Here is a 13728-nt window from a genome sequence, read left to right on the forward strand (position 1 = left end):
CATATAGAGAAGCATCTTGGGCAGATTAGAGAGGAAGAGAAAACAGCGGGCTGTCCTCTGAGTGGAGTCAGTTCTTCATTCTGAGTTTCCCAGAGTGGAAGAAATCTTGGTAAAGTAGTCGTGGACGGGAATCCAGGGATTCTGAATTTCTAGACAATGCCTCGGACCAGAGAAGGCTCTAAAGAAGAAGCAGAGGGTGGGAGTAAAAGAAAGTAGCTTGACCAGCACTCGTTGTATCCTTTCCTCCTCCACTTGCTCATTTCTACGTCTAGGAATTTCTGATTTAACCTTGGGGACTGGAGTCCCGCCCACAAGTTGCCGGTTACCGTGGCAACGGAAGCGGTTGACCAGAGCGTTTAGAACCGGTTTGGCAGAGGAGAGCCAATCCCTTCAGGAACTGGGCGTGGCTTCGGTTACTGTGGCAGCGGGGACGCTTAGCCCGGGCCTGAGGCCAGTTTAGAGGCTAATGCTCCTCCCGTTCTTTACATGGCACCCAAGAAAGAGAAAGGCGGGACAACCACCACCAGCTCTAAGATATGGGAACCCTCGCTCATAGCTGCACAATTCAACCAGGTATGCCCGGAACCCCGTAAATCCTCTCTGACCACCCCCCTACCCCCACGCCAGTGCTGAAGCCTGAGCCAGAGTCTCCAGGCGACGCTGCCAGGCTGGCCTTCTCTTCTAGACATCACCGCTAACCCCCTCGGAAAATTGTACTTGGTACCGCTCTCCCAGGCCTGATGGTTTTGTTCACAAAAATCCTAAGGTCCCACCCGCAGGGAGCATTGAGGGAACAGGGAAGGGGACTCCGATTTCAAGAGGGGATGAAACTGAGGGGTGGGGGAAGAGTAGAGGTTCTGACATCTCACCATCCTTTTCAATGAAGTCATCCAGAAGGTACTCCACAAATGTACTGGAGTTGTCTTTATGAACTACTCACTTGCTCTTCATTTCTCCTGAGGAAAAAATCCTGCTGAATCATTTGTAGCCTGCACATAGTAAGACTTCAATAAGAGCTGTATGAAAACAGACATGGAGTATCAATGCATTTGGTATCCGTGTATTTAATACAAAGAATCCTTCTACAGATGGGAATGGATGACTTTCTTATGCAATGCCCTAATACCACAATATCAAACGTTCTGATGTATTTTGAAGGTAGTCTAGGAGATCAGAGTAGTGAGGGGTTGACTGCTAGACTCATCCCTAGGATGACACAAAGGTAATCTGTAACCCACCTGCCATCCACCACTGACCAGTTCTCCACCCTACTCACACCACCTCCATTGAGCTGGGCAGCCCAGTACCTCCTGTCATCTGCTGCCAGAAATTCACTTCAACACTAAGTTGTTTCTAAGTCCAAGATAATGTGTGCAAGGAGGAATTCAGGGAATTCCGGGCTGCCATTCCAAAAGCACCTTAAAAAACTGGAAAATTTTTTTCATTTTCTATGCGTATACGTTGCACTAGAGAGTGAGTACTTAAAGGAAAAATACATCTGAAGTTTCAAGATGCTCTCATGAGAGATTTCTATTTGTCCTTATTTTCCACTATTCTAGTTTTTCCCTGTGAACAGTGATCCTGTCTGATATGAAATTCCACCAGATGAAGAATTTTGTGAAATTAGGATATTGCCGATTCTGACATGATGTCATGGAATTGGGGGTTATTTCTATAACCTTAGGAATGAAGGATGTCAACTCAGTAATTCCCAGTTACGTTCTCAAATTCTCAAAGATGTTTTTTAAAATACTCTATAAAAGCACCCTCTCTTTTGCTTTTATAATTCAGTACTAGCCAAAATAATTTTTTCTCCATTTTCTTTGAAATTGTGTAGGCCAAGTTTGGGCTTGGAGAGAACATTTCTGCTTGAATTATAAACTGCTGAACAACAGAGTCTGATGGAGCTGCTGACACTGCATTAAGCTTTAGTGTTGCAAATATGAAGCTATAATTTTCCTAGTTGAATGGAAAACCTAAAGGCACTATTTTCCCTTATGACTTGAAAACCTGAAATAATATTCAGCTTTCTTGTTCCTGCCTAAACAATATAATTTCAATAAATCTTATATAGTAATAGAAAGAATTTGAACTCAAAGAAAAATGTAACTTTAACTACAATAAGTAAACTTCTTCAGATTGTTGAAATACAGGTTCTTTATTGCAGAGGGAAGGCAACTACCCTCCACCTCCTCTTATATTTTTTTCTCAGCTTGGTTTTGTGTCTGATCCCAGAGGAAAATTCCCAAATTAAGCCTGCAGTCCAGTGCCCAGAGGCATGCCCTAACCACAATGTAATAGTCTCTGAATGTGGGTTAAAGATGACTATAGATGTGTGAATTCCTTATTCATAGGGCTTAACAAAGTTCTTTGTACATATTGGGTGCGCAAAAAATGTTATTGCTTTAGTTTCCAGGGTTTCTTTCCATGGAGTTCTACTGCTGTGCAAATTGTGCTGCATTATATATGGTTGAGTATGTGTGTGCTATTCTGTGTGCTCGCTCATTGGGGGCCAGAGAGAGGGAAGTTTTCCTCTCAGTCTTCCAGAAGCCAGTTTTTAGAATTAACTGATTAAATAGTCCTAATCAACAGCAAGTTTGAAGTCCTGTTTGTATTGAGCTGCACTAGAGTTTACAGAGGATAAATAGGTTCACAACTTGGTTTTTGTCAATTTACTTTGGATCAGTATTTTGGGCTGTCTCTGAGAGACTAGAATAATCATCAAGTTTTCAGTACATTTTAGTTGGCTCTAAAACACAAAATGGTAACAAATAATACAAGGCAGTCTGTTTCTAAGCATTAGATGATTACATTAAATCTAAAGGTTAGGAAGATCAAAGGGGGCTGAGATAGCCAGGAAATGCTTTTTAAGATACTTACCTTTATCTGAGTTCTGAAGAATAGGTAGAGTTTGAGTAAGTAGAAAGCAGGAGGACAGTTATTTTCAGAAAGGAGACCAATATGTGACTTAAATGAACCTGGGACACTTAAATTGAGAGAGGAAAAAATGCAGGTTAGATGGCTTCTAGGTGTACGTTGCTTGTAAATTAATTCTGTCAATCAAATGATCATTTACTAACTTTGTTATCCAGACATTTAGCTTGTTATTATATATGTGAATAGGTAATATTACTATATATATTACATTATTAGTGTATTGAACTGTCACACTTCAAATTAGGTAAATTGGAAATGTTTAGGGACAAGACTATAAAAATGCATCTTAAAGCTGTCTTGTATATGACATAGACATTATATTTATGATATCTAGCTGCATTAAGCTGTTAGAGATGCTTTGGTGTTTTATAAATTAAAATCTTTTCATGCAACTGTCAAAGCAGCGTCTACTGGCCACAGTGAGAGGAACAGGTGTTAACCCAGGTCCTCGGTGATAAAAGGTGCTATCCGGAAGCATTTTTTTCTAAGATATTTTTATTTATATTTTTTATTGTGGTAAAACATACATATAACAAGAAAGTTATCATTCTAAACATTTTTAATTACTGCTGAGTGAATGGCATGAAGTATCTTCACATTGTTGTGCAACCATCACCACCTTCCATCTTCAAAACTCTTTCATCTTCCTCAACTGAAACTATATCCATTTCTTAATTCCACTACCTCCCTCCCCCCAGCACCTGGAAACACCCATTTTTCTTTATTGTGGATTTTTGTCCCAAAAATATGGTCTTCAGAATTTCCTGGTGCTGCTGCTAAGTCGCTTCAGTCGTGTCCGACTCTGTGCGACCCCATAGATGGCAGCCCACCAGGCTCCTCCGTCCCTGGGATTCTCCAGGCAAGAACACTGGAGTGGGTTGCCATTTCCTTCTCCAATGCATGAAAGTGAAAAGTGAAAGTGAAGTCGCTCAGTCGTCTCCGACTCTTAGCGACCCCATGGACTGCAGCCCACCAGGCCCCTCCGTCCATGGGATTCTCCAGGCAAGAGTACTGGAGTGGGTTGCCATTGCCTTCTCCGAGGAGTCTCCAAAAGTTTGAGTTGCTTTAGAAATCTCATAGGTAGAGTGTGGTTTGAGATTTTGTTAATCTTAGTTCTTAAATACTTTTATACTTTCAAATTATCCTTGGACGATTATGTTTTTTCATTTGTTCCAAGTTTAAGGTCTCGTCTTTAACGAGTTATGGCAAGAAGGTAGCCATAACTTGTGAGACCAACTATTTGCATAACAATTATTTCATTCGCTTACAGTGACCCACCAAAGAAACTGTTAAAAAAACAGAAAAAAAAAAAAAATTCTGTCAATCCACATATACCTTAACCCAGCCAGCCTCACTAATCAAACTAATCAAATTTACTGATTTCACTTTGTAAAGGTGATTTTAGATCCCTACTACCCTACTTAGGTATTGGACACTTACTGTCATTTACCTTACATTCATCATTAAGATTTTACTTCTTGATTAAGCCTTTGACCCTTCTTTAATATAAATATCCACATATTTTAAAACACTTGTAAACGTCTACTGTAATATATTTAGTTCTTTACTGAGACTCATGAGGTCTTGCTTTTAAAATTTATATATTTTCATTATCAGTGTATGTTTACCCCTTTCAAATGAATAATAATATTTGTATCAAAGGCACAGGTTAATAATATACATGGTAATGCTGTCCTTCACAATACTCACTCAGAGGTTGAGGCTCCTAGGGTATTTGGGCTAACCTGCTTCTTTTAAAGATCTGAGGATTCAAGTATTGTAAGTTCTGGTTAAGTTCTGGTCCAAAAATATGCAATGAGTTGGAACGTGAGGGACCAGATTACAGATTTTCTCTCTAGTCCTTCTTCCTTAATAGAACTATATGTTATGATATAACTATAGCATTTAATATAGACCTTGCAATTAAAAACTATATATATATTAAACCAAATTTAAGAAGAAATTTAAATACTTTGCTTCAAATTTCAAGATCTATACAAAATACTATTTTTTTTTTAAAGTGTGGAAAAATGCCTCCTTCTACTACCTAGAAATATGCCACATTTCCTGGTTGTGCGTGTCGAAATTTGGCTCATCAGTGTCTCAGACCACCTTCATCTCTCCACTTTCCAATTTCTGTCAGTGGCACTAGAATTTTTACAGTCATTGAAGTTCATCAAGAGCGAGTCATTGCTCTTGTTATTCAGCTGGCCTCAAAGTTCTCTTAATTTTTCCTTTAATATTTTCTCACTTTTGTCTCTTCCTTTCTTTTCTCATGCCTTCATTCTTCATTTTGACCCCTGAATTTTTACAATAGCCCCCTCACCTCTACTTATTATAGAATCATCTATTTTTGTCAAACCAAGCCTGTTTGTGAAACCAGTGACCACTGTACCTTTCCTAAACATTGCTCACACCATGTTCACGCCTCCATCAAAAAGTATCAGTGACTGTCTGTACTCTCAAAACCTAATCACCCTGGCTTCTTCAACCCTCTTTAGACTGGTCCCCATTTAACCATCAGACTGAATTGCTCCAGGCAAGGCGGCCTCCTCCTTGAAGTACAGACACACGGAGGGGCCCGTGAGCTGTTGGAGAAAGCCCCAGCGGTGGGGCCCAGCCAATCTGGGTAAACAATCCTGATTCTGAAAGGCCTGATGGATGGCCTGCAGCAAGTGTCTTACCTTCTCTGAGCCTCTTCCTCCTTTTGTCATACGGAGATAATATTCGCCTCAAAGATTTACTGAGGTTGTTGTTCAGTCTCCAAGTCGTGTAGGATGCTTTGTGATCCGTGGACGGCAGCGTACCAGTTTTCCCGGTCCCTCACCATCTCCCAGAGTAAGACTGAGGAGTAAGTGATATTTGCTTCATTTCATAGATACTGTATTGCACCTGGCTTCTGATAACAGTTCAGTAAGAGAGTTCACTCCCTCCATTCTGCTTTTTCACTCATAATAGTTTCTCTACTTAAAATGAACTTCCACCTGCCATCTCCTTGTCAGACCCATTCTTTTAGGCTCTCATAAAGCCATGCCTGCAGTAAGCTTTCCTAACTACCCTAGCCCACATTTATCTTACCTCACCTTTGCTCTTGGCCCTGTTTTTTACAACTCAGTCCTTGGTTGGAAGTATGCCTTGAAGTCTTTGCTATCATTTCATGTTTTATAGAGCATTAAATATCATGTGAGTGGCTTCACAGAAAAATCATATCTTGTACTCCTTAAATCTACTCCACAATGACTAACATGTTTCTAGGCACACAAACCCATACTCAAAATCTGTACAAAATTAATTCACTGACTTGCTTAGGAATATGAAGAAACTTTTTTTGTAGAAACCAGGCCAGAACAGTTAGTAGACTGAGGAGTTGTTTTCCAAGAGAAGAGGAAGGGACAGAAAACATTTATATAAAAAAGCATCACAGCAGAAAATAGGCTGATTGTAGCAGTACCCCCCCCCAAAACATTTTACAATGATTCCATTTCACTTCACAGAGATATTTCTCTGCCAACCAGGAGGCATTAAAGTGAAAGCTCTTTAGAACATATAGTTAGTGGTTCAGTTCAGTTCAGTTCAGTCGCTCAGTCGTGTCCGACTCTTTGCGACCCCATGAATCGCAGCACACCAGGCCTCCCTGTCCATCACTAACTCCCAGAGTTCACCCAAACTCAGGTGCATCAAGTTCGTGATGCCATCCAGTCATCTCATCCTCTGTTGTCCCCTGTTCCTCCTGCCCCCAATCCCTCCCTGCATCAGGGTCTTTTCCAATGAGTCAACTCTTCACATGCGGTGGCCAAAGTATTGGAGTTTCAGCTTCAGCATCAGTCCTTCCAGTGAACACTGGATCAGTCCTTCCAGGACTGATCTCCTTTAGGATGGACTGGTTGGATCTCCTTTCAGTGCAAGGGACCCTCGAGAGTCTTCTCCGACACCACAGTTCAAAAGCATCAATTCTTTGGCGCTCAACTTTCTTCACACTTCTCATTATATTATACATCAGCTGAGGAATAATACTTATCTCTTATTAAACTAGCTTAGTGACAATTGCTGAGTTGTACACACTTGAAAAAATAGTAATGAAATTTCCTTGGAGTCTGGAACAAAGCTTACACCTTGTAAAGATTTGGAAGGTGGATAAGGGTTCTGGACAGGTATTGCTGAAATGTTTATATTCCAGACTGTTTAAACAAAGTTATAAAGTATAGAGATGCTAGGATGATAATCAACAGTCTAAATAGGTTTGGGAAGAAAAATGTTCAGTTGTGCTCAAAACCATTATGAATGCAGTTTATCAAAAGAGAAATGTTTTATTGGACAGAACCCTTGAATAGTTTTTGAGAGGTAGTGGAGGATTTTTAAACTTTTTTGATCTTCAACAGTAACCTATTTCTCATGTTAATGTGTATTTAAGACTTACTGGAAATACTCATAATATGAGCTGAAGACTGATGTCTGGCAGCAAGCATATTTCTGAAATTGGGTTGGTTTTTATTACAATATTTTCTGAAATATGCTTTCACTGATATTTACAAAACAAATTGCCAGTTCGCACAAAGGTTGTTTTAATAAAAGCCAATGAAAACAACTGAGTTGCTAGGAAGAATGTTAAGAGGGAAATGGACTTTTCATAACCTCACGTTACAATTTCTCTTTTTGGACAAAAATGTATTATTTGAATGAGTTTGGAACCAAAAGGAGTTTGCATGTCAAAATGTCTACCTGGATGTTATATGTGATCATTTTTATTGCAAATGAAAAATATTAAATACAAGCAAAATGTTAGGTGTTGCCAGTATGAGTTTGGCAACATACTAGGAAAATGTTAGTTAAGAAATGGTGAACATTGACTGTGTTTCAGCTCTAGCCATAGAAACCATCATTAGCTTCCAGTTACCCACAGGGTACAATGTGAGATATTCTGCCTGGCTTTTGTAACCCTGCCTAATTTGGTCTTTCTCTGCTCAACCATCTTTACCTTCCTTTGCTCCAGTTGAATGATGTTTGTGGTGTCCCCAGGCACATGGTGACTATTCTCATGCAATTCCCTGGCCTGAAGAGCTCCCTGCCTCCATCCAACTCCTTCTCATTAAAACCCTCCCTTATATCTTCCAGGGCCTTCCCTGGTGGCTCAGTGGTAAAGAATCTGCCTGCCAATGCAGGAGACATGGATCTGATCCCTGGATGAGGAAGATCCCCCAGAGAAGGAAATGACAGCCCACTCCAGTACTCTTGCCTGGGAAACCCCATGGACAGAGGAGCCTGGTGGGCTGTAGTCCATAGGGTTGCAAAGAGTCGGACACGACTTAGCCACTATACAACAACATATCTTCCAGAAAGGAGTTTAATCACATTATTCTGGTCCTTATGGACTTTTCTCCTTCCACTAAGCCACCTCAATGATTGTTATCTTTAATGCTATCGTACTTTGAGCTATGGTACAATGCTTTCAGTGTTACCTACTGTTTCTGCATTCTCTTACAACATTGCAAATTCCTGGAGGATAGCAAAAGATTAATATTTTTAATTCCCTCCCTCTTGCCCACAGCACCTGATAGTGATTAGTACATAGTGGTCTTCTACAAATACCTACTGAATTAAATTCATTGACTGTCTTTTACTGCCTCAATTTCCTGGCCTGTTTCCTTTTTTGACCTCCAGAATTAGTCCCAACTCATTGTTCATGAGAAAATCTCAAAGCCTTAGTTTTGATGTCCATAAAACAGAGACAGTGATCATACCTCCTTTGCAGATATTAAAAAGATCGTTGAGAAGATTTAAAAATTTCTAACGTGTTATCTTAGACTTCACACATCCAAACCCAGAGTCTAGATTTTACCTTTCAAACCTGTTCTCTCCCAAGTCTTCACCTTCTCATTGAAGGGTATCACCATTCATTCAACAAGTCACTAGGGCCAAAACCCTTGCATTCATGGTTTCTCCTCCTTTCCTGTATCCCATAATCAAGCTTTGCAGAATCCTGTTGGCCCTGCCTTTGAAACTGATTTATCATCTAAATCATCTCTTCTTTTGACACCACCCTTACTGCTATGCAGTATGCAATACAAGCTATCATCTTCTCTTGCTTAGCTATAGCTCAAGAGTTTCAGAACTTAGTCTCTCTCTCCCATTTTTGCTGCCCTGGAGTCTTGTCTTCATACAGCACCTGCAGTGGTTTCTTTTAACTACACTGGCCTTTTGGCAGGCTTTGAATCCATCAACATGCACACTACTACTTTAGAGCCTTTGCTCTTGCTATGCCTTCTGCCTGGAATGACCCTTCTCAAGAGGTCACATGAGCCACTCCCAACTGTCCTTCAGAATTCTATTCAAATATTGCCTTCCCTGACCTCCCTATGTAAACTATATCTTCACTGTCTATTCACTTACTCTTGTTCAGTTCCTGACCTTCTACTTCATTTATCTTGTTGTCTGTTTTCCCTCTTGTGATAGTAAGCTCTGTGAGGGCAGGGATATGTCTCATTCATTAATACATCACCAGCACCTGACATTTAGAGGGGCTCAATTATCTTAATTATCTCAATTAATTTAATTATCTCTGATTATATTTAATATATGGTAGTGAAAAGAAAATATTTATATTGATTTATTTGATATACATTTTTATTGCATCATCTGGGTATATTGATGCAACTGGGTCTACAGTGAGTTACAAATGAAACAAAACATTTGGAACATTTTTCAAAAAACTATGGGCTGAAACCCCAGAAATTCCATTTTACCACTCTGGCACTGTTTTCATGGTAGCTATTCAAATAGTTCGAGATATCAAAGCTGCTGTCCTACTAGCGCCCCCAGATCAACAAAAACCATTTAACTATTAATATCTTTAGCATCTTTACCAGAAGAAGGAGAAAGAAAAGACCTGAAAGTGGAGTCACCCAGATGTGTCTGACTGTTGGCGACCCCATGGACTGTAGCCTGCCAGGCTCTTCCACTCATGAGATTTTCCAGGCAAGAATACTGGAGTGGGTTGACATTTCCTTCTCCAGGGGATCTTCCTGACCCAGGGATCGAACCCAGGTCTCCCACATTGCAGGCAGACTCTTTACCATCTGAGTCACCAGGGAATTCTAGTGTTTTAGCACCTTGAGTTTTGCAAACAAGGTATTATTAAAGCACTTTTACATGAAACATTCAAAGTTTTAGCAATAGTAATTGAATGTGCTACTTTGATTTATATGTTTTCCTAAAGGTTTCCTTCTCATTTCAGTAGATAAATGCTTTGCCATAGTCAACACTGTAAATCTACATTGCTGTGGTGCACCCATATATTATTTTTTGAAGTTCAGCTAGTATTTTATGTCTAAAAATGCTCACTGATGTTTAACTACATAGCAGGTTATGTTAAAAGCTCTGATGATATATTTTTAAATGTTTTGCAATTACTTCATTGACACATTTTGATAAAAAATTTTGTTTCAGTTTTTTTAATGCATGAAGCTGATTATATTATGTTCTTTAAATTTTCCTTCATTAATTATTGCAAAATTTCCTTATTGAAATTGTGAGCTTTAGCAAAACATGTTTGCCATTCTGATTAAAAAAATGTGCTTGCCTGTTCAACTTTTAACAACACAAACTTAAGAGTTCCATTTCCATCCAACATTTATATCATTTGCAATAATAATAAAATTTAATTAATCAGATGTTTATGTTGAAAGAATCATGTTGTTTTGCACTTCAGAAATACAAACTATTTATTAATGTCATAATGATTTTTACATAGTATCAGAATATGCCTCAGATTATATTGATTATATTTTTCTTCTTTGATCTCCTGAAAAGTCAGAATACTTATCTATTCATGATACTTGAAAAAAAAATTTAAAAACCTATCCAACTTTGAAGTCCTCTTCACTGTGGATTTCCATTTTAAACATTTTATACTATAAATTTATATACATATAACTTATATGTTATTAATATAAATACATCATATAAAAATTATGTACACAGGAATTGAATTACACTATCACTTAAAAACAGTAAAAACTAAACAAGTCAGAAGCAATAGTTTGAGCTTGATGATGACGACTGGGGATCCTCTGGAAGCCCAGAATGCTTAGTAAAAGATGCACAATGTACTGTTGCTGCCTATCAGGACAAAGTCTAGACCATAAACCATGCTGCAAAATTTCCCTCAATGCTACACTGCTAAGAAACTTAGGTATCAATGATCTAAGCAACATCTTCTAATGATCAGTTTGTACTAACAAGGTTATATTTTTCATTCCTAATTTTACCAATTTTTTTTCTACCAACCAGCCTATAATCCAGTTCACCCACTAGGGGGGCATACTTGTGTTTGTCCAGGAGGTGTCAGAACTATCTCCTCTTCTCCCCTCTATGTTCCCTCTACATGGCCACCCACTGGTCCTTCTGTCTTGCCAATATGATCATGTCACATCCTGCTTCAATCTCAATCCTTACTATTACTTACTTGGCCTTTCGTAATCTTCCTGGCTCCATTCCAGCCTCATCTTCCCTCCTCTGTCCCAGCCCCTGTCATACCTAACAATTCCACAACTCAAACCTGCTAGGTAATTTTGTGCCTTCATGTATATAGGATTTTTTTAGAATGCCCTTCAAAAAAAATGTCCTATATAAATCAGATGTACATCCTCTGTACAACTAAGACTGACTTCCTATTTCCTATTTATAGTTCACCATGTTTCCACAGTACTTATGCATACCATGATGATGGTAATTGTGTTAGAGTTATTGGTGGATCTGCTCCCTCATTTGGCTGTACACTTCTCAAGGACAAGTAGTGAGTCATATTGTCTTTTGGTCCTCTCTGTTGAATACACTCAGTCATTCATAATTGGAGGAATGATGAAAACAAATGCAGTCATTCTTCCTGTTATACCACAGCCACCCACCTTTAAATCATGTTCTTCCTACCTTCCATATTTTTTTACTGAGATAAAACAAACAAATGGCAATACTAAAAGTTCACTCTAATCCATTTTGGCATATGTACACACCAAGATATAGAACACTTTCAGCCATATAGATTTCCTCAAGCCTCTTCCAAACAATACCTACACCCCCAAGGAAACTAACACTGTTCTGATGATTAACACTATTCTACCATCATCAATTACTTTTCCTGTTCTTAAATTTTATTTAAATGATACACATGAACTCTTTATGCTTAACATAAAGTCTGTGAAATTCATCCATGTTATTGCATTACAAATCATGTGTTCTTTTTGTTGACTTTGCAGTACATTCATAGTATGAATGTACTATGATTTATTTATGTATTCTCTTGCTGATTGACATTTGGGTCATTTCAATGACATTGGGACATTGCAGTTTGAGGTATTACAAATGATACTACTATAAAATTCTTGTATGGATTTTTCTTTGGACATATGTACTCACTTTCCTGAGTATGTAACTAGGGATGGAAAAGCTGGTCATAGGACAGGCGTATGTTTAGCTTTAGTAGCTACAACCACAGAGTTTTCTAGAAGGATTGTACCCATTTACACCCCATTAGTAATATATGAAGTTCCAAGTCACTTATCAGTCTTTTTAATTACATAACTTTTTTTTGTTTTGTATTTCTACTGTACTTCATCATTGTTGTTAGATGCTCAGCCGTGTCCAACTCTTTGCAACGCCATGGGCTGCAGCACGCCAGGCTTCCCTGTCCTTCACCAAATCTATATGTTGAAACTAAATTCCTAATGTGATGGTACTAGGAGATGGGTCCTTGAAAGTGGAGCTCTCATGAAGAGGATTATTGCCTCTGTAAAAGACACTCTAGAGAGATTCCTCTTTCTCTTATGTCACATTATAGTGAGAAGAGGGCCATCCATGAGCCAAGAAGTGAACTCTCACTAGACACTCAGTCTGCAAGTGCCTTGATATTGGACTTTAACTCCAGAACTGTAAGAAACAAAATTATGTTTTTTAAAACCCCCGAAGTCTGTGGTATTCTGTTATTAGCCCAAACAGACTAAGACATGCTGTAATAGTTCTCCCTCTCTGATCTAAATTTGTTTCAGTCAGTCCCCCCACTGAAGTCCTTCCTACCCTATGACCAGTTTGTTTGCCATTTTGTGACTCTTTCCAGCTATTCAGTCCCTTTCTAGGTTTTATGCTTAAAACTCAACACAGATTTCCAAGTACAAAGATATTCTAGTTTTGTACAGCTGTAGGATAATGTTTTCTATTTTTGTTCCCATTTTTTTTATAGATCTGGTGAGCCAAGGCCTTTTAACCAGAACTGCAGCACATTAAGCTGATAGTTATGGGGAAGCATTAAACATAGTCACCGTTCCTATAAATGATCATCAAAGGCTATGAAGTTTTTTTCAAAGTTTCATAAAAGAAATTTCTTTTTTTTTTAAATTGAAGTATATTTGATTTACAGTATTGTTTTAGTTTCTGGTGTACAGTAAAGTAGTTCAGCTACATATCTATAGTCTTTGTCATATGCTTTTCCACTATGGTTCACCACAAGATATTGAATATAGTACCCTTCGCTATATAGTAGGACCTTGTTGCGTATCTATTTTATATATAGTAGTTTGTATCCGCTAATCCCAAACTCCTAATATATCCGTCTCCTGCCCTTTTCCCCTTTGGTAACTATAAGTTTGTTTTCTATGTCTGTGTGTCTGTTTCTGTTTTGTAAATAAGTTCATTGGTATCATTTCTTTTTAGGTTCCACATATAAAGGATATCATGTGATATCTGTCTTTCTCTTTCTGACTTAGTTAAGATGAAAATCCCTAGGTCCATCCATGTTGCTGC

At 38.6% G+C, this 13728-nt stretch overlaps 1 protein-coding gene across 3 annotated transcripts in view; it reads left to right on the forward strand.

The window, feature by feature from the left end:
- Window positions 1-362: 362 nt before the first annotated feature.
- The window catches only part of SPAG17 (sperm associated antigen 17), a 250171-nt gene continuing 236805 nt past the window's right edge, over window positions 363-13728 (forward strand). For 2 of the 3 annotated variants that reach the window (XM_070467228.1, XM_070467230.1), the window contains exon 1: window positions 364-573. In XM_070467228.1, coding sequence (XP_070323329.1) covers window positions 487-573 — 87 coding nt within the window. In that variant the 5' untranslated portion in view covers window positions 364-486. Of the gene's footprint in view, window positions 574-13728 lie in introns of all 3 variants that reach the window. The other variant, XM_070467229.1, reaches the window with a different exon arrangement.

The sequence above is a fragment of the Odocoileus virginianus genome, chromosome 5 (assembly GCF_023699985.2).
Source record: "Odocoileus virginianus isolate 20LAN1187 ecotype Illinois chromosome 5, Ovbor_1.2, whole genome shotgun sequence".
Taxonomy (NCBI): domain Eukaryota; kingdom Metazoa; phylum Chordata; class Mammalia; order Artiodactyla; family Cervidae; genus Odocoileus; species Odocoileus virginianus.